The 21,531-nt window shown below is 41.8% G+C and overlaps 2 protein-coding genes across 5 annotated transcripts in view; both read right to left on the bottom strand.

Moving 5' to 3' along the window:
- Positions 1–4,903, bottom strand: part of evla (Enah/Vasp-like a) — a 53,489-nt gene extending 48,586 nt beyond the window's left edge. Inside the window, exon 1 of the mRNA XM_084043952.1 lies at positions 4,495–4,903. Coding sequence (XP_083900078.1) covers positions 4,495–4,499 — 5 coding nt within the window. The 5' untranslated portion in view covers positions 4,500–4,903. The remainder of the gene's footprint in view (positions 1–4,494) is intronic.
- Positions 4,904–5,959: 1,056 nt separating this feature from the next.
- eml1 (EMAP like 1) overlaps positions 5,960–21,531 on the bottom strand; it is a 78,383-nt gene continuing 62,811 nt past the window's right edge. For 3 of the 4 annotated variants that reach the window (XM_084043879.1, XM_084043876.1, XM_084043878.1), the window contains 16 exons: positions 21,117–21,266; positions 20,088–20,157; positions 18,166–18,276; positions 17,904–17,999; positions 17,598–17,732; positions 16,419–16,518; positions 14,593–14,744; positions 12,950–13,075; positions 12,651–12,782; positions 12,104–12,171; positions 11,340–11,428; positions 10,584–10,681; positions 10,153–10,240; positions 8,970–9,065; positions 8,715–8,845; positions 5,960–8,595 (listed from right to left, as the gene is read on the bottom strand). In XM_084043879.1, the coding sequence (XP_083900005.1) occupies positions 8,470–8,595; positions 8,715–8,845; positions 8,970–9,065; positions 10,153–10,240; positions 10,584–10,681; positions 11,340–11,428; positions 12,104–12,171; positions 12,651–12,782; positions 12,950–13,075; positions 14,593–14,744; positions 16,419–16,518; positions 17,598–17,732; positions 17,904–17,999; positions 18,166–18,276; positions 20,088–20,157; positions 21,117–21,266 (1,768 nt within the window). In that variant the 3' untranslated portion in view covers positions 5,960–8,469. The remainder of the gene's footprint in view (positions 8,596–8,714; positions 8,846–8,969; positions 9,066–10,152; positions 10,241–10,583; positions 10,682–11,339; positions 11,429–12,103; positions 12,172–12,650; positions 12,783–12,949; positions 13,076–14,592; positions 14,745–16,418; positions 16,519–17,597; positions 17,733–17,903; positions 18,000–18,165; positions 18,277–20,087; positions 20,158–21,116; positions 21,267–21,531) is intronic. The other variant, XM_084043877.1, reaches the window with a different exon arrangement.

Below are 21,531 nucleotides of genomic sequence, written 5' to 3'. Positions count from 1 at the left end.
AAAACCGGTTCCTGAAACGGTTCCCAAAGTGATGGAAGGGATTCCGGTTCCGTCAATGTTGGACCCGGTTACACCCGATTCCGGATACCAACCCTAACCACCAGTACCCGCTCCAGAGACTACATCACATGACCAGTCCTACAAGACCTTCAACTTCAAAATTCTCCTCGCCACCTGCAAGGCCCTCAACAACAGAGCTCCACTCCTACCTCTGGGACATTCTTGACCATCACGTCCCATCCCAATTCCTCAGGTCCGGTGATGCCAACCTCCTGCAAACCCTCAGGTCCAAGCATTGAACCTTTGGTGATGGGGCCTTTTCAGTTGCTGCCCCCCCCCCCCCTTGTGGACCCTAACCACATCAAAGGCAATATGGGCAATCTTTAAAGGTAGGGTAAGTGATTTTCTTTGGTTAAAATAAGTGTTAAATAGCTCTATATTCTGATAGTACTCATTGCTATTGAGTGTTTGTTCAGTAAAAGGAGTCTCCTTGTCTCTCCAGCTCTTTATAAAACAGAAAATGCATTTTCGTTTCAGTTTCATTTCCAATTTTATCCAATCAGATCAGGATATAGAAGAAATGAGCAGACAAAATTGGAACTGGAACACTATAAAAATGAAGCTTAAAAATGGGTACTTTCTCCTGATTGGCTGATATTTTGACACCTACCGGAAAATGTACTTTCTGTTTATTAAAGAGCTGGAGAGACGGGGAGACTCCTGTTACTGAACAAAAACTCTATAGCAATGATTACTATCAGAATATAGTGCTTTAACCTTTTAACAAAATACTTTTTGTTTTAACCCAAAAATATCACTTACCCTACCTTTAACCATTCGGTAAAAAAATAAAAATATGTAATTTTTTCTCCTTTGTTTTTGCCTCTGGGGACACTACCTCCTTTTTTGTGTAGAAACATAAACTCAGTTTGGCTCCTCCCCTTCCTTAGTCCACTTCCTCCCGGGAGCTTCTGTGTTTATTCCTACTAACAACACTACATGTTTAGGGCAGTGGTGCCGACATATTCCGCTGTTAGCAGAATCTGTCTTGACTGAGTGACCCCCCCTTTTTACTTTCAGACTTTATTTTATTCTTTTACCTAATGTAGTTTATTTATGTCTTTTTTTGGTGAACTATTGTTATCAAAACTGAAACATTGATATATAGCGTTGTTAGGCCTACCTGCCTGCCGCTGGACTGTGCTGACGCTGGCTCTTGCCGAGCAGATTTCTGATCAGTTACGAGGGCAGCAGAGTCAGCCTGCAGTGAAACGCATAACTCAGCGTTTTATGTGCCACCGGCTGACCTAAAACGCAGTCTGCACCTTCCTATGATGAGTCACCACAATTACCACTTCACAAATCATTCTCACATTAACAGCACGGCAGGGATCTCTGTCTTTTTTACCATCTTTCTTTTTCTGCTCAGTCTTTCTTTAAATTTCCCTATGTCTCTCTCACACACACACACACACACACACACACACACAAATACGGATTGCCACTGGTGTCTGGGGACTGGAAGCTTCAAGGGTTGATACTGGCTTGTCGAAGTGTCCTTGAGCAAGACAGTGAACCCCTATCTGCCCCCGATGAGCAGGTTGGTATCTTGCAAAATGTGTGTGTGTGTGTGTGTGTGTGTGTGTGTGTGTGTGTGTGTGTGTGTGTGTGTGTGTGTGTGTGTGTGTGTGTGTGTGTGTGTGTGTGTGTGTGTGTGAACCTAACGCACATGGTAAAGCACTGGGGATAAAGGCGCTATAGAAATGCAGACCAATGTTACCCATGGTTAAAAATAGCTCAGCTCAACATCAATATGCGTGTGTGTGTGTGTGTGTGTGTGTGTGTGTGTGTGTGTGTGTGTGTGTGTGTGTGTGTGTGTGTGTGTGTGTGTGTGTGTGTGTGCATGCATGCATGTACACACATACACAGAGACACACATTTGCAAAGGAGGCAGCAGGGCTGAACAAATCACGTCTTTGAGTTGGATCATCTTCTGTCTTTCTGCAAGGCAAAGACCAGTCACCTTGTTGTTGCTTTGTGGAGATTTAAGACTTCCCTTTTGGGTCCGAGTCAAAGAGCTGAGCAGCCTCTGGCAAGAACACACACACGCAAACACACGCACACAAGCAGCAGAGCTTTTGCAGACACACACACACACACACACACGATGGGACACAAGCAGCAGAGCTTTTGCAGACGAGAAAAATATTTTATCGCAAATTCGCCATGCAGGAATGTATTTCAATTATTTGACTACTAGAAGTCATATTATATGAGTAGTACAGATGAGAATGATGTTTGGATCAGATTAAAACAGTAAAATCCAAAGCATTCATTCAACTATGAGGGTGTAATATTGGACCCCAAATGGACCATCAACACTAAATGGTACGTCTTACACCCTCAGGATTGAATGAACACTAGGGAATAGGGATTTTACTGTGCACTCAGCAAACACAGTAGCATTCTACACAGCTGTTCAGATTAGGGAGGACAGAGCCTTGAGGCTCCACTGCCTCTTCCCTCCCTCTCTCATACTGTATGTCTTTTCCTCTGAGGGAGGTGGTCACGTGCACAACGACAAAGGGACACACACACACACACACACACACGTTTTTTGCTATTTGTGACATTACATTGACTTACATTCATCCATATCCCCTGACCCTAACCCCAAACCCTGGCAACTCAGTCCCAACTTCCAACCCAATGAAACTTCAGTGAAATCTAACTGGGGACACCAATAATTTTGGCACGCATTTGACATGCCGACCCCAATCATCTGGTTTCATTTCCAACATTCGTCCCCACAAATGTGGCCTTTGTCAGGAACACACGCTCACGTACACGCACGCACACACACACACTTTGGGTTTGCAAACTTTTAGGGACATTCATTTCATATCCCCTTACCCTAACCGTAACCACAACTGATCTAACCCTAACCTTAACCCTAACAACTGTATCCCTAATTCCATGACACTGTGGTAAAGTCTCATTGGAAACACAGATTTTGTCCCCCAATTAGTCATGAGCCTCCAATCAACTGGTATGATGTCCACGATCACGCCTGTGCACACGCACACACACACACACACACACACACACACACACACACGGCTTAAGGAAAGAACTGCCCCTAATAGCACTCTCTCGTCCCTCTCTCTCTCTCTCTCCCCCCGTCTCTGTAGAATACAATACTTTTCTCTGGAGAGAATATGGGCCTCATTGCATTCTGCATACCAGTCTGCTCAGTGCAGGGCTCAAAATACTACCTCAATACATAGGCCCTGCTGGGGTTGATTTAGAACACAGACTTATAGGATTTGGACAGAAGACATCCTCTTTTTCCATTGGCTGTGTGTGTGTGTGTGTGTGTGTGTGTGTGTGTGTGTGTGTGTGTGTGTGTGTGTGTGTGTGTGTGTGTGTGTGTGTGTGTGTGTGTTACAATGGTCTGTGATCATGTGTATCTGTGTGTGGGCATCTCTGTGCAATGTATGCGTCTGTCTGATAACCTGCCTGGCAACCACCGGAATAAACACCTCCTCCCCTGGAAATGCTGAGATGGGTCATTTGTGCCTGAAGCCCCCAATCATTCAATTCCCCTTCCATCCACACCATAGACAACATCCATCTCCATCATACCCGTTCAACGCAAGTAGCAAGTAGCACAGGTGGAGAAAATACGTGATGCTGTCGTTTCCATGACAACATTAGCCCAGCTAAATCCTGCTTTCAGTCAAAATGGGCGTGTCCATCCATGACAATAGATCTAAAATTACATGGAGATGGTCGTATTGATGTTACTGTGTATATTATATAAGCAAGTAAAGAAGCTATATTCCTATCATGTCTATTCAGCATCCAGAAGCACGGTGTGTGTGTCGTGTGTGGGTGGGTCCGCCTGATGATGATGGTCAAAGTATTGTCCTCACGAGAGCACAATAAACCGTTAATACAGTCAAATGCTACGTTTCGTCATGCATGGCGTTGGTATATCGACGCATATTCGCTGTAAAATGAATGATCATATGTGTACGTTGTGGATCATGTAGATCCCAGGCACAGGAACCGGTGCATCGCTCATACTGCGCCCTGACATGACGCGGTATAGGTCGGTCCAAGCAGGGAGCGCATTAATATGTATTTGTCCACACGGACCCCCCCCCCCATCTTAAAAAAATGTTTTGTGGCAGGGACCCCCCCCCCCCCATACCAGATTTGTGTTTAAAAAAAAATATATATATATATATATATATAAAAATCCAAAGATTTGTTTTGATAATAGCAGATCTACAAGCTCACAAGGCGTCGCATTGCGCCGCGTTGTGAGCTTGTAGATCGACTATTATCAAACAGCTGATGAACATAGATCTAAATGCGCTCATGTGGCCTAATTAAGTCGCTTCTTTTGGGCTTGTTTTCGTGGAACCGGTTGCTTGTTTCTCTCGCAAAACCTGGCAATGAATGCTGCTGGCTAAAGCCGTTGCTTACCTCATTTTCCCTGAATCTTCTGTTCAATGGGAGATGATGATGATGATGGCATGAAATGACTAGCCGAGTCCTCTTCGTTTCCGAATAGCCTCTTCCAGACGAGTTGTAGGGTAGACAATAGTCTATATTATGATACGGCAGCCTCGTGTCCAGTACATATATTGTAAAGATTATATATGGGCTTGAGTGTGTTTCTGATGGACGCTATGCGAGAATCCTAGCGTTGTGTCCTATCTCTGCTTTGTGCTCCCTCGTCTCTCTCCACGTGCGTTGCTTATTCCCAATTCCATGTTCGTTCGTTGCGATGCTCTGGTTCGGTAGAAGACGGCGAACTGTGGTCGTTTGTCACCCGCCCGCCTCCCTGTTTCCATATTTTCTTCCCATTCGAAGTGTTTTCTGTTTTGGTTGGTGGTGCCGTGAGGACGAGGAGGAGGAGGTGGAGATTTGCAGGAGAAAATGTTTAACAGGCGTGCGAAACAGACCGCGGGGGTCAGCTCAATGCTGCCCACTAGCGACGAAGACGCATGCGTGCAATGCATGCACCCCCCCCCCATCCCATCTCTTTTCTCCTCCCCCCATCTGCCCCCCCCCCCCCACACACACACACACACGCACTCCCCTGAGTCCCCTCCCTTCTACGCTATGTAAACATAATGTGCTATGATATGTTGTTTAACATGTGTTTTTTTGTATGTGGTTCCCACACAATAAAAAAAAATGTCTGAAAAGGGGCTCGACGGTTACCCCTAAACGTTTTTGTAGTTTTCTACTATTTTGAAAAACATTTTTAAATAGTTCAAATAGCCGATCTACAAGCTCACAACGTGTCGATGTAGCTCGTCTAGTTGAACTATTTTTTTATGTTTTTCAAAATAGTAAAATGGCTTTAGGGATAAGGGGTAAGGCGGTGAGCTCTTTTGCCTTCAGAGGAATGTGAAAACACCTATATGACAAATTTCACACAAATACAAGTCAGTCACTCATGGTTATACATAGGTTTTGTTCTTATATTTTTTAAACATAAGAATTATTTTTTTGTTTTAAAACATATTCATCACAAGCGAAAACCTCTCACACAAATCCTCAGAATTATGGTTAAAAGGATAACTTTGAGGATTTTACTGTGCAGGATGAGTTGAAGTGATAACACACAAGCATCATGAAACATTAAGACTCAGAATATGGTAAAAAGGTATGAAGAGCCACAGAGAAATAGACATATGTTGCCTTTACTGTCAGATAAATGTTATATTTTGAAGTGTTTAGTGGTAAAACTATCTAAGAAGACTAAGATTTCACATTCACTCTGGAAAGGTGACTTACGTACTATACTAGATCAAATATCATCAGATGATTCCCTGTCATGCCAACAGTTACAATAAACCAACCCTCTTAATTATAACACATTAAACATGTGATGAGATATTCAAATCTATTTGATCCCAATCATCAAAATGCTTAGAAGAGCAAGTTAAAAGAAGTTTATTCATGCATTTCAGTATTAAATCATGAGTTGCTGTTTACCTTAAAATTAAATAGATGTTTTTTTTTCTTCTCAATCTAATCGAACACAGGATAGAAAATTGAGAACATTGAGAAAATGTTATTGTGTGAGGAATTAGGACTTGTTGAAAGCTATAATAAATGCTTGCTTGGTGGTGATTTACTTGTTCATAATGTGAATAGGCCTGATGTACTGTATGTTTATCAAGCTGAAGCCTTGTTATATGCTCCAAAAATAACCGATCTACAAGCTCACAATGCGTCGCAAATTGCGACACGCTGTGAACTTAGATCTGCTTATTTTCGGCATGCGACTCCATCGTACGACAAAGTATAAATCAGACAGTGTCACGCGGGACATCCCTCGTTCAACCTTGAGCAGTTTTAAGATCTTTATCTTGTCAGTGGTTGACAGTGCACAGCATGGGAGCACACATCATAAGTAAACAGTTACAGTGCAATGGTCTGAGACTTACACACAACATGGGCAGACTACAGACTCATACAGATTTGAAACGGCTCCATAATAACCATTGAACAGCTCAATGCTTGATTTTGGTTTGCCTTCCACTTCGGCTTTGACATAAATGCAAGGGCATGGTAAGATAAATCAAGCATGTCACAGGTTTCTCCAAACATTTGAAACCGTTTCAAATACATACAATACATCTACATTTTGCCCATGTCTGTTACGAACCTATTGTTATATTTACACAACTATATCTATACAGGGTTTCAGTAAAATAGAAAACTCAAAGTGAAATTGGCATTAGAAGTTGTAGCCCATGATCAATAAATAATAGAAAAACAGTTTCTGGCTGCAAAGATGAGGAAGCACAAATAGTAGCAATATCCCCATATAGTGCCTTTGAGAAAGACTAAATTCCTAATGTTTCATTTAATAACTGATTATTTATCACTGGTAAAACTGTGCAGTACCTCAGGGAACCTGATTGGGGCAGCACTTTTCCTATCATGTGAATGTTGGGCCTCATAAGTTAAAGGGGCTGCATAGAGAGGTTTCCTGTTAGTAAACATGAGAGGAATATGACCGCGCAGCTGCGGGGGGAAGCCTATGGGTGCGTTTGGAAATTACGCACCGGAGCACACTCGCCTATTAGTTTGTATTGGCCAGTGCGCTCACTGCCGCTCAGGGCTGTATTTTCGAACGCGCCTTCACCCGGGCATGCGCAGATTGCGCATTCTGCTCTGTGATGACGTCGCGCGGAAATCCGTCTATACAGTATGGTACCTCTAGTGTCATGATCATAACAAAAATGTGTGAATCATTATTCTAGTCATTATTCTCTTTGCATCTAAGATATTAATCTTCTCCAAAACCAGTGTTGGCTGGATCCTATTTCAAGTGCCTTGTAAAAGCATTCATGTACAACTAATTGTTTTTAACATATAAATCATAATTGTTGAACAATGGTTAAATAGAATACAACATAACTATGGTGTAAAGTTAATAACACTGCTTTCGCAAGGCGGAGTGGTGTTTTCGGAACAGAAATAGTTTTGTTCGAACATTGTTAATAACTGGGTAAAGGTTAAAATACTACTTTAGTAATGCTTTCCTGAGTTGTTAAAGACAAAATAAGAAAACATGAATTTTAACAATTAAAAAGTCTATAGGCGCTGTCCACTGAATTACTCCCAACACAGGCTCTGTTCCAAATGCTCTTGTTTAGCGCCATATAGAATATTGTTTGATTCAAACACTTCACTGCAATTGTATTGGATTTCTTCTGATAAATGCTAAGGAAATCATCCTCTTTGGGACAGAATATATGGCAGGGCTGTGCACATATATGGCAGGGGCGTGCAGTGAAAATCACTGTACAAATACATTTTGGCTTTAGAGCCTTTGGTTCTCTGTCTGTGTGGATTTGATCCATTTCATTTGTTCTCATATTAAACAGTGGTTCATGCTGTTTATTGCCGACATGTACACTATGTGAGTAAGCAATGTTTAGCAGGTTGAGTTAAAGGTGATGTGGAGCAATATTCTAGATTTCTGGATTTGATGCTCCCCTCCCCAACCATGTACACCTCCCACAATTCATTTACTTTAGGTTCAGAGTGAAGATCAGGAAAGAATCCTTTGGACTGACAGGCCCTGGTTCTGTCAAGTCACACTTCTGTTCTGTTCAGATCAGCTCATGCCATCTGACTTCAGGTCAGTTCAGTTCATCATTTGTGATCCATCGTGTGGATGCTAACGTTTGGTTTGGTTCGGTTCAGTTTAGTGCAGTTCTCTCCATCTGAGTGGTATAGAGTTCTTTTCAGTTCAGCTGTCATCTCAAGGCCCAGTTGCAGTAATGCTTAATTTATACTCTGTCGTATGATGCGACACATTGTGAGCTTGTACTGTAGATCTGCTTTTTTCAGTGAGTGACACCATTGTACGACAAAGTATAAATCAGGCTTAAGTAGCCAATGGTATGTGTGTCTGTTTCATTTATTTCCTCAGACTATCCTCCACTGCATCACACTCATATCCTTCCCTCCTGTTGACACCAGGAAACCGTCATCATATAGGAAGTTCACATTGGTCACATGACTGCTGTGGCCACCATACACATGGCTGGGAGCCTGAAAGAAAACAAACAAACAAACAAACAATTTAAAGCAATTTTATGTGGCCACAGAATATATTTTTGATTGGCTGACAGAAGGCCATTACTGGCCTAGTAGTGTACACAGTATCTTACCCTGAACTGTGAGCAGGGGTATGAGAAGAGGTGGACCTTCCCAAAGTCATCTCCAGAGACTAAAAAGTTCTTTCCATTGTCCCTGCAGACAGCGTTAATGTCTGTCCCGTCTGAGCCATCAGGCCACAACCCTGAGAAACACAAGCAATGGATTACTGGATGGACACACACATGGAAATCATGCAGAATTTTACACACACACACACACACACACACACACACACACACACACACACACACACAACTGTCACTTACCAAAGACATGGAAGCCTAGAGTACAGGTATAGGTGGCCCAGGTAATGTCTCTGTAGGTCTCCATACCGACCACCTGTTTACACACTGAAGGGATCCCTGAGAAAAACACACAAACACACGTTTTTTCTTTGTTGGTACACACACACACACACACACACACACACACACACACACACACACACACACACACACACACACACACACACACACACACACACACACACACACACACACACACACACACACACACACACACACACACACACACACACACACACACTAGGTGTTTGATTGGTAACACAGTGGTAAATCATGCTCTCATTTGTTTTATTTGTTTAAGTTCTATTTTGTTGCATTTTTAAGCCTTCATAGTAGAGAGTAGGGAAATGACATGCAGCAAATGGTTCGACCGGCATGGAATGAACCAGGGACTCGCTGATCAGTATGTACAGTATGAGCCTTAAACACTTGGCTATCAGGTTACTCCCTGCTCTATCATTCAGAAAGACACGCCTCCTGATAGGGAAGTCCTTACTAACATAAATGTAACTTATTTCAATAAATAAAACATTATTTTAACCAATTTGTATGTTCATCCTCCTATAATTTGACAAACCTCTGTAGTCGTGTAGTTGTGTCTGTAGTCGTGTCATGGTGAAGCTGCCCGGTTCTCCTCAGTGGCCGGAGCAATTGCTCTGATTTTGCACACAGCCTTTGACCATTACCATCTGAACTTAACTGCGAAGCCCGTTTTTCAATTTCATTGGCCCGTGGGGTCGGGGGGGGGGGGGGGGGGGTGCCGCGACGGGACCCGCGGGGGGGAGGAAGGGGGGGAGGGGGCACGATGGGACCCAAGTTTGCTACTACTTTCGCCTGCGCCCTTCACCGGGTATGGTCTAGTACAATATAACTAGCACATCTGCAGTAGTTGGAGGTGGTCTCCCTACTCTTCCATGGAGACATTTTGACCCTGGTGTTGGGTACGACATCTACTTGACAAGTAGCCCTTCCTGAAGCTCATAAGCCCAATATCTCCCCTAGCGGTAGATGTTTCTCACACAGGAGAACCGGGTTTGAATTGTTACAGTTGCAATTACATTCTCTCCGTCAGGAGAGGACACACAAGTTACGATTGTAGCTTTAAGCCTGTAAAATTTAATTGTGTAAGGGTGAATATACTTACAGTAGAGAATCTCATAGTCTCCAGAGTTTGACACCAGATACTGGGAGTCTTCTGACCAGTCCAGATGGGTGATGAAACTAGAGTGACCCTGCGAGAGAGAAATAGGTGATGCAGGATGGAGACAGGGTTATTAACCATTTAAACGCTATATACTTCGTTGACCGTTGACCCTGTGTACCACAGGGGTCTATACTTGCTCCCCATGTTTTTTCCCTCTACACCAAATCACTTTGCGGAAAACGGACGATCTACAAGCTCACAATGTGTCGTGTTGCGAAGTTTGGTGAGTTTGTAGATCCGTAGAAAGGGGTTGAGAGAGGATCGAGTAGGAGAGACAAGGACCAAATATAGGGGTGAGAAGGGAACTAATTATAAAGTTGATGAGAAGGGGAACTAAAAATAAGGGAGCAGGCGGGCTATTAGGCACTCACCGAACACTTGCCCACCCGGCTGTACTTCCTGCCATTTTCTGCCACAGCGTAGATGTAGATGTAGTTGTCATGGGAACCAATAGCCAAGAAGTTACCATCTAGAAGAAAATGACAAGTGACTGGAATGTTAGAGGTTTCGGAGGGAACCTTTGTTTGCAGCAAAATACTCCCGTAAAGGTACATTTTTACACCCAGAGTTAAATTAATGTTACAACCCAGAACCTTATTTTAATGACTAAAATGTTACTTTAACCAATCTGTATGGTAATGGTTCAGAAATAATTTCCATTAACTCTCTCTGTTGGGACGAGCAGAGAATGGATATAAAACGTATGGATTGTATGTTTAAGTTTTTCTTTTCTGTGAACTTTATTCTCTTCCCTCTCTGTGCAAGAGTAGGACATAAAGTCACCTGAAAAACATCTGGACTTTGTGACACTTTGTGTCATTTCTTGGCCATTTGTGCAAATATTTGAATATATATATTTTTTAAGGGAACATTTGTAACTCAAATCTTTGCTTCTGGGTCAAGGAAAATAAGTTTTTCACAAAACTGTTAGGATTTAGAATACATTTGTAGAATCCCCAGAAGCAAAGATTTGAGTTACAAATGTTTGCTTTAAAAAAAATATATATATATTCAAAGATTTGCACAAATCTTCATGATTTAAAAAAAATAGCCATATCTAAAAATTACATTGACAATTATTTCCCGGTCTAAATGGGATAATTATGTCATAGCAGTGTTCCACTCACCTGGTGCATATCGCATGACAGAGAGCTGTTCATTGCCATCTGTGTGGACTGTAACCAGGTCCTTGGTGTCAGTGTCCAGTACTAGCCACCTGCGGGATCAAAGACATACAGGTGAACAAACACACTTTCTGTTTAGCTTAGTTTAGCAGTAGTTTAGTTTATTTCCAAATCCATAAAACTCACAAATGATGAGTGCGTGACCGGAATTGTTCTATTGGTGTTCAGAGTGGTTTTGAGATATTGAGCTTCAAAGTTTTCACATTCCAGAAGGGTTAATAGATTTTTTTTATACAGTATATTTTGTAAACTTCATACATATATTTAGTGCTCTATAAACAACATACCGTTGTTGTCAGGCATAGACCATATTTCAACTTTTTGTATTTTTGTAAATGAATGCCCTACTTTGTCATACTAGGGTGTTGAACAAAAGTATAAAAAAACAGCCTATCTACAACCTCACGACGTGTCGCAATGCAACGCTGCTATTTTGCTGTTTTTGTTGACAGTGGTTAGGTGTGTCTGTGGGTTTTATAAATACAGAATCAATAAAAAGTATTAACAAAGCTTGTGACTGACTAAATACTAATTACATGAAATCCTCTGGAACACAGATTCTTTTTTTTTCCCACTCCCTGAAAAGTAACAGTTTTGGACATACAATGTATAGCATTACATCATTTCTGTCAAGAACGTCGGTTAGAACCTTATAATTCTATGTTCTGGAGTGATTGAATGAACAGGTGTTGATGGGATCTCCTCACCTGCCAATCTGCGTTCCTATGGCGACCACAGCTCCAGACGGGTGGAAGCCAGCTGATTGGGCAGCATCCTGTCACAAACAGGAAGTAGAAAATGTCAAATGTTGAAAACTTGAGTTACTAGTTACTTTGGCTGAAAGAAATCGTGAAATGGGCCATTCATAATGAGTGCGCTTTAACTTTGGTAGAGTACTTTAAGTATATTTTGATGCCAATACTTTTGTACACTTAATTCAGGCCATTTAACTTCTTCCACCACTGACAATAAAAAGGGGACACTGACATGGACCAAATGCATACACACCTAAACTTATTAATGTGATACACCACATAATATTTGGATATGGCATATTATATGAATTCATTCATCTTTAAAAAAAGTTGTTTTTACCTCAGATGATTCAACTACATTTGGAAAGTCACACTGCACTGTGGATATTCATTTAAAATCTGTTTCTCCATAACTGCTTGACATTGGTTCTGTCATATTATAGGCAATGTCATGCGATTTTCAAAATGGTCCCCAGGGGGCAGTGTTGACTATACTTACTTCCATGTTCTTGGTCCAGATGGGCTGATGAGAACTGGAGTCCCATAGGCTAACTTGCCTGTCATAGCCGCAGGTTAGAAACTGAGGCTTGCAGGGATGGACTGCCAGACCCCACAACTCATCAGTATGACCCTGGAGAGGAGAGGAAAGGAGAGGTATTTTAGTTATTTACCATCATTTACTACAGATATATACCCCTATGACTCATGACCACAGTTTAAAAAAAGAATGCTATGCAAAGTAAACAGACTATTATAGTCCCACACCTTTTATAATACTGGTGAGGCAGGAGTACCTACCTGTGTTATGGGAGTGAACTCGCCATCTAAACTGCCTTGTAAAACAAAGTTCTTAGTGGTCCCAATGAGCACAGTCTCCCCTCTCCCCTCTGTTACGGTGCGAACCGGTCCAAACAACTCCGGTACCTGAAGGAGAACAGAATCACTCATTACACAGGGTCAGTGCAAATCATTGTCAGTACATCTTTATCAACAGTTTGATGAGAGGGAAGAAGCATTATATGCTACGGATAGTGCCAAGAGCATTTAATAGGATTGAAGAAAAACAGTTCGAATAATCTGACATATTGATGACCAATAGCAACATTTCCATACATTTCGGTCAAGGACTGTTTCACGGCAACATTTCTAAACATTACCAACTTAAAAAAACGACGATATTAAAGCCACAAAATACGGCAAATACATTTTCAAAAGAAGTACAGTATCTGTTGCCTATAGTGTTAGTACTTCAATCAACAGTTGAGGCAATCACTTACAGAAGTATAGAATTCTTTTAAGGGAAAATATATCTTTTGTGGGGCTACAAGTTTGTATTACTAATTGGACCTTTACCAATAATTCAGTTTTGTTTGTTGATTCAGTTTGCATAGGTTATAAGAACGCATGTGTTTGTGTCTTCATTTTTCTGTCTTAGTTTTCTTTCCCACATTACCATTATTTCTTCCTAAGAGCCATTGGAGACTGAAGGAAACCACAAGAATTCAGCTTAGCAGTGTATACTGTAGTGAGCACAATATAACCTTTTGTGCAGCAGGCAATAACCTTTGTAGTAAATGAGGCATGTGAGCCATACCGTAAATTAAATTCAATCACTGTATATCAATAAACCCCATTCATAGCACAAACCTGCCTCATCTTCTGTAATAAGGTTGTGATGCAGTGCTTGGAATGCAAAGTCTGCTTCCTGAGGCTGCAGAGTGGTTGATGATTAATGTATAAGGCATATTCATGTATAACCTTGCTACACTAAAGGAAGCTACGGTAGATCGAAAATGAACGATATTAAAACATAGCAGAATATTAAGTGGCTGATAGATAATCAAAATTGGCCCTACAGCTTCATCCAAAACCCCACACTGACTTAAAATGAGATCATATTTAGCACAGGAAAAGTCCTGTTTGGGTGACTCATCTTTCAGTTCCACATTAATATCTCCATACCTTACCCTCTAAAACTCCACACATCTTTTCAAGTCTTAATGTTTATGATATTCAAATTATTTAAAAACTCTTTTCAATCCTTTCAAATCAGCTTTGGAATACCTTGAATGGTTGTGATATTCCTACACATGGAATGCTGAAACCAAATGTATACTCTGACGGTGTAACTTGCCGATGAAAACAAATTTGTTTTAAATCAAATTACACCGTTGTGCGATGGATTAACCAAAGGCAAATGACCGAAAGTTTGGCAAAAAAAAAAGTCAACATTTTGACATTGCATAACGATGCCTCCAAATGCGTCATGTCATCATGACGTGAAACAATGTGTTTGACGTCATACAGTATATTATTGATCTCCTCCTCCGTCAGAAAAAATGGGATTTAGGTTGAAAATCTGCAGTTTCTCTTTAAAGGACCACAAAACGTTTTCTCTATTCTAAATTTTAGGGATCAACTTGAACGTGAGCTCTCCTCACCTCCACCATTTGTATCTGCTGGTAGTTACTGTCCCAGGAGATGAGCTTGCGGTCCTTCCCTCCAGACAGCAGGGTGCCGTTCCTCAGCATGCACAGAGCAAAGATGCTGCCCTCGTGGGCTCCTTGGATCACTTGGCTGATGCGATTTGTTCCTGGGTGAACGAGATCAACAGAGAATAATCAGAAACTGGCCCGGACCACTGGCGTAGCGGTCCGGGCACCTAGGCTATAACAATGTAGCCTGACAGCGTGTCGCGGGTTCGAGTCCCGATCCCGCCGGCCTTTGCTGCGTGTCACTCCCCATCTCTCTCTCTCCCCATTTCCTGTCAGCCTACTGTTCTATCAATAATAAAGGCATAAAAAGCCCAAAAATAAATCTAAAAAAAAACAACACCACAGGACACCCTGCAGTGATTCTTCTCTCAGGTCAGGAGTGTCTTCTCACAAGACCGTCTGAGTTCCATCCTGTGTGTGTGACCCCACCCTGATCCCATCCCTCCTGACAACTCACACACAACGACATGTCTTTAGAGGCCATGTCCACAAATAGAGCTTGTAGAATGCATTGTGAATGTACATTTGCACACACACACGCACGCACGCACGCACGCACGCACGCACGCACGCACACACACACACACAGTACAGTACATAAACACAGATTCCTTTCTTGCCTTTGTCTCTCTCTCTCTCTCTCTCATCAGATGAAACAATGCGTAAAATCAGATTTTTATCAGTTTATACTTTGCATTTCTTGCAGACAATATTGACAGGTCTTTCTCTCTCACAAGCTCTCATTCAAACAACTATGAGGTTTACCAACACACTCAGCTCTGTTATTTTTAACCACACTGGGGTAATGTCATTAAAGGGTGTGTGTTGACAGAACCCGTAGATATCATATAGTATAAATAGGTCAGAAGTGCCCTACTTCTCTTACCAGCCACCTACTTTGCTAGAGGACCTGATGACACTTATTGCTATGGATATAGGGACCTGCATGGCAAGCAGACGTTTTATCTTGGGATTTTTTATTTGGGGATTTATCCCAATTTAGTTTTTTATCCCATTTATTTAATCCCAATTTAGTCATTATTCCAATTCCCAATTTTCCCCACACACGTGTAACCCCAGTCCCTGTAACCCCTACAGTTGGTCAGGTGGGAGGCATGTGTTTCCTCCAAAAATAAATTCTGTTCTATGAATAGAATAGAATGTGAATAGAGTAGTAGTGAAAAGCTTGTAGGTCGGCTATTTTCACTAGTTAAGGTCCCGGGGAGACTTTTGGGTATTGAGCTAAAAAGTTTGGGAATCACTGCCATGGGGGATTAAAACCAGTCTCCACGGTGATGGGCAGGAACCTTAACCCCTGCACAGCCTGGACGGCCTTATGGAAGAGTGCAAATGTCTGTTTTATACATCAATGGTTCTCAAAGTGGAGTCCGGGGAACCCCAGGGGTCCTTAGAGGAGCTCCAGTGGGTCCCCAGCAAAAGTGGTTACCTTGGGATCTACTGTACAAGCTCACAGCTCGTCACTTCGTGGCACACTGCGAGCTTGTACATCTGCTATTTTTGAACATTTTAGAAAAATCTTGAAAGTGCTTGAACATTTTAATATTTTTTTAACACAAATCTTCTCTTCTGGGGGTCCCTAGCACAAAACATTTTCAGATGGGAGTCCGCGGCCGAATACATATCAATTTGGGGGTCCTTGGCACGAAAAAGTTTGAGAACCACTGCTATACACTTCTATTTGGACTGCCTTACTGAAGCCACCGCATTGCTGTGAGTGTAAATGTCTGTTCTATACATTTCTATAGCAGTACCTTTCCCCCAGACCAGGATGTTGCCACTGGAGTCTCCGGTGATGGCGTCTCCGTTTTCAGCAAACGTCACGCATAACACAAACTTTGGCTTCTCCTGTTTCTGCAAGAGGCAAAAACACACACACACACACACACACACACACACACACACACACACACACACACACACACACACACACACACACACACACACACACACACACACACACACACACACACACACACACACACACACACACACACACACACACACACACACACACACACACACGCTTGAATGGCGTGTTTACTCAGGCCATTCAAGCCACAGTAAACACAGGAACATGTGTGGGTGTTGATAGAGTCCAGCTGGTTGACTGTGCATCTTCTATTATAATGGATTCTCATCATTGCTATGGATACACAGGAAGCAGTGTGTGGACCCCTCTGTACTTTGTACTATTTTAGATAGGGGAAAGTATAATGGCTGTATTCATGTTATATTAACCCTTAACGGAAGTTCTCTATCACCACATACAGTACGTTGATAGGTCACCAATATTGGTATAATGCAAGCAGCGGTGCCAGCAGTCAAAATTGGCAGAAAGAAAATTAGCACGTTTTTAAACAGTAGGATTGATATAAACTGCTTTATTTGTCGGTTTTCTCTAAAAGTGTAATTTCAAGACCTGTTTCACCACAAATGACAGTGGATGGAATACTTCTGGCTCTTTGATTAAAGAGCACAGATGCAACAAATAAAGATGATCGACAATACTTTGACTTTTATCATTATCATTTAATTATCGTCCATTTAGTTCAACAACCCAAGTTCTAGCAACTGTCAACATCTCTTTGTCAATATGCCATTGACAGGCGCAGGTCGACATTTACTACGTTTGTCTATACAGAAGGAACATTCAAAAAGGAATACCGCAGGATCCTAGCGTGCAAGGATCATTTGGAATGCAACAAAACTGTATTTATTCATGCTAAAATACAGAAATAAATACATTTCCGATACATTTCCAGTGCTTATGTCATTTTGACGAGAGTGCAGAATCTCATGAATATAAACAAGTGTTTAAAGATAGGAGATTAAATCAAGAAAGATTAATAATTGAAAAAGTCGAAAACCCAATATGACTTTAAGTTCAAGATCTATAATCTGACATTTGATGAAAGTGATGGACTTGGTACCTCAAACAGCCCTTGTTTCTTAACAAGCATGCCTTTCTCCAGACTCCAGAAGTAGAGATGAGACTTGCCACAGGTCACTATGATGTTGCTGTCTGTGGGATGAAAGTCTGTTGCAAACACAGACTCATTGGAGCACTGCCACATAAAACATAAAAGATAAGTAAAACATGTTAACAGCTGCAGCAATATATTTTATTGATATGCTTTATAAAGTACCTTTTTTTCTTTCTCTCTACTCACACACTGACACATGCAGAAAGACAAACACATGCACCTGCACACACACACATACGCACGCACACACACCTTGACCTCAGCTAGTCTGTCTTCTCTCTGCCAGTCCCAGACAGAAAGGACATGGTCATTGGAGTCATCTACGACACAAAGCGTGTTTCCTCCGTTCTGAAACGATACAGACAAAGGCACTTGTAGTGTGTTCATTGACTGGGAAAAAAATCATTTATAAACAGGACAATAGGTTAGAAACATAAGCCGGCAGCAACAATCAGAATACAGATAGTAGAGAGCCATTTGTGATTCAGGAACCAGCCTTCTGGTCTTTTCTTACCGATTTGGAGAAGGCCAGACACACCAAGGCTCGATCAAAGAAACCTGTGCCCAGAACATGAAGGGTGTTGAGGCTGACAGAGTCCCACACACGAACATGAGGAGATAACTGCTGTCACGACACACACACACACACACACACACACACAAACAAATTGTTGAGAGGCATCATCAACGTAATGTAATGGTTAAAGAGTGGGTAAAATAAAAGCATTTTCATAAAAAATAAACACGTTTTATGAATTTTGGAAATCAATGCTTGAAATGCTATGTCTCCGTATACCCCTCCCGGTTTCGGCCTCAACTTTTCCCATACTTCAGTATTCTGTCAAGCCTCTGACATCATACTGTAAGTGGAGGAAGTAAATCAAAAATAGCTGATCTACAAGCTTGGACAATGCACTAGGTCACAATGCATCGCAGTGAGTAGTGAATTTGTAGATCTGGGCCGATCTGTTGTTGTTATGCTGATGTTGAAGTGAGGTGGTTACATTACATTAGCTACAATGACTAAGAGGTGTGCGTGTGCGCATGTAACTGATATTGTCGCCCAGATCAGATAAGGGGTTTTCAAACGGTTTCATGTCACGCAACCCCCAAATTGACTTTCCTTGGACCCCATATACCGATGCTAACCTAGGAAAAGGACAGATAAATATATCCCGTCACACTTTGTTTTTAGTTTTTTTTATGAATTTGTCTAAATCAGGGATGTTCAAAGTTTTTCACTACATGTTGTATAAAATTGTGTTGCAGATTAAACCTTTTCATAGATTTAATATATAGCTTCATAGACATGTTTGACAGCACTATCTTTGTGTAGTGTTGTGTTGGATTCATGTTAATGTGTATTTTCAGACAGTTTCCCCTACAGTAACCAGGACCCCCTAGGTCTAAATATTATTATTGCACTTGACTAATAGATTCATATGAAATATTGCTAGAATAGCAAAACAATTATTGTTTTGCATTGTAATCATTTTACAGACTGGGTGACGGCCACGAAGAGTGTGGTGAAATCTGGAGAGACAGAGGACGGCCGGAGAGACGGCGACCCGGGGTGGAGAGGGTTGGCAGCCCAAACCATTTGAGGAAGAACCAAAAGCTACAGACTGTGGTAAAACCTGCAAGGAGGGTTTAATCCATCCAGGCAGAATGAGATGATTGTGCCCAGCAGCAACGACGACGCAACGCACAGAAGAATGCTCACTTCTGGTCAGACGAAGGAGGAGCCAGGCCGAGGCAACCCAGAGTGCCAAGAGCCTCCTAGTGTCGCCAACACCTGCTGCTAACATCTCACCTAACCTGGCCTGGCCTTGGCCGGACTGATAGCGTAAATTCACTCACATACGTTCCAAGAGTGGATCTGCGTTGTCGGTCTGGCTAGTGCCAGGCTAACCCTAACCCCTAATTAGCACTGTCTCTAATCCCCAAGAGACAGTGGGGGCATGCCACTTGGACACAGGCCGGGGTATGATCAGCCTCGGTCGGGTCGCCTGGAGGAGGGTGTCTGTTGCAAGACCCGAAACACCCAGTGACTCCAGGAAAAATCACTGATGATGTGTTCAAGTTTGTGCATCAGTTGATGTTTTACTAACTTTAAGTGAATTGAATTGTATTGATATTAACTACTCAAGTGGTCCAAATCCACTTTGAAAGCCACTGGTCTAGATATTGTGGTTTGTAAACATCTCGAGCTGTCCATTATCTGGTGTTCTTTCTTTAAAACCAGTTAAACCCTACTGTATATACTTAGTTGACCGTGGTCCCCCAGGGCTCTATAATACTCCTTTTCCCTCTACACCAGATGTCTCTGTGAGTGTGTATATCTGCTATTTTCACTAAATGTTCATGTAGGGTTCATGTAGTTAGGTGCCTTGCCCAAGAAAATAGTGTGAAAGTGTGAACCTTTAGACTTCTTACTTTGCCATCTGAAGAGGTGCCCGCCACCTGCCCGGTTGCTATGGTGATTTTATCAGGGTGGACAGCCAGGCTACAGAACAAAAACACAGGGAGAAAATCAGTGAGGAATGCAGTTGAAAAGCTTTCAACATCAAAGACATCATTTGAATAAATGATGGAGAAGGGGAGCGTGCTGTTATCACAAGATGAAAGACTTATTTTTCAGCAAGATGTTCAAGGCTGTGAATAAAATATTCAGTGTAGCCATCACACAGCACGCTGCCTGCACTGGTGTTAGAGGAAATTAAACATTTTAAGTTAAATTCATCCTCTTAGGGCATGTCATCCCTACAGAGTTCTAACTATTTATTTTGGTCTACATAGCAGTGTGTGTGTGTGTGTGTGTGTGTGTGTGTGTGTGTGTGAGAGAGAGACATCCTTTGAACTGTAATCGAATCAGTTGACTAATAGTTTGAACCTTGTTCAATCTTGGGATGTGGTTCATTTGCCGGTAATCATCACAGCACTGACCCACATTAAAGCTCTTTGGTGGGGGTCTCCTTCTTGCACACATAATTACCTGTCAAATGTGTGTTCCTCCATTCGCACTTTCACCAACAGTACATGCACACATCTTGGTGCAAACACATAACACACACAGATATGCCCACACGCAGACGCACACAGACAGACTATAAATATTTTGTTGCTTATTTCTAAAAACATTATAGGCATTTTATACTGTGATGGTATTTTTGGATATGCAATGTTTGGTTTTGTAGCCTACTTTCTATTCTTTAAAGAATAAAATATGGAAGCTTTATATTACATCATGGTGCAACTTGGCTGTGTTGCCATTTGTAAGTGTATTCATCTTTTAAATGAAACTTTAAACACATGAATGTAAGACACTATAGCATAGTGACGTGTGTGTGTGTGTGTGTGTGTGTGTGTGTGTGTGTGTGTGTGTGTGTGTGTGTGTGTGTGTTCAACAATGCATTAAGTGTGCAGGCTATAAAATACGCACGAGGCCTGGTGTGTGTCTCTCACCATTTGATGTCATCCGTGTGTCCAGTGTAGTGTCTCTGCAGCTGTTCGTCTACATTGTACAGTACAACCACCGAGGCAATGAAATACACTGTCTCACCCGTAGGCAACAAATACAGGTTGGAGCGGCAGTCGCGACCGCGGTATCCATAGCTGGATATTTCATACAGTCAAAGAAATACCCCAGTAACTTAAAACAAAAAGTTAAAAAAACTGAAAAACGTGATATAATCAATCAAAATGAGAAATGGCTAGAGACTGTGACAAAACGTATTCAAAATATTCAGTTACATCTCTACACCTGTACCTAACTGTAACTTTCCCATTTCCTAATTGTTGTTTCATTGCAGATAAATATAGAACAAGAAATCTCTAACTAATGCATAATCCAATCTATAGTAGATTTAGGATAGCCCAC

This window comes from Gymnoscopelus microlampas (genome assembly GCF_963454915.1).
Source record: "Gymnoscopelus microlampas genome assembly, chromosome: 20".
NCBI classification, from domain to species: domain Eukaryota; kingdom Metazoa; phylum Chordata; class Actinopteri; order Myctophiformes; family Myctophidae; genus Gymnoscopelus; species Gymnoscopelus microlampas.
This window is presented reverse-complemented; position numbering and strand designations above follow the sequence as displayed.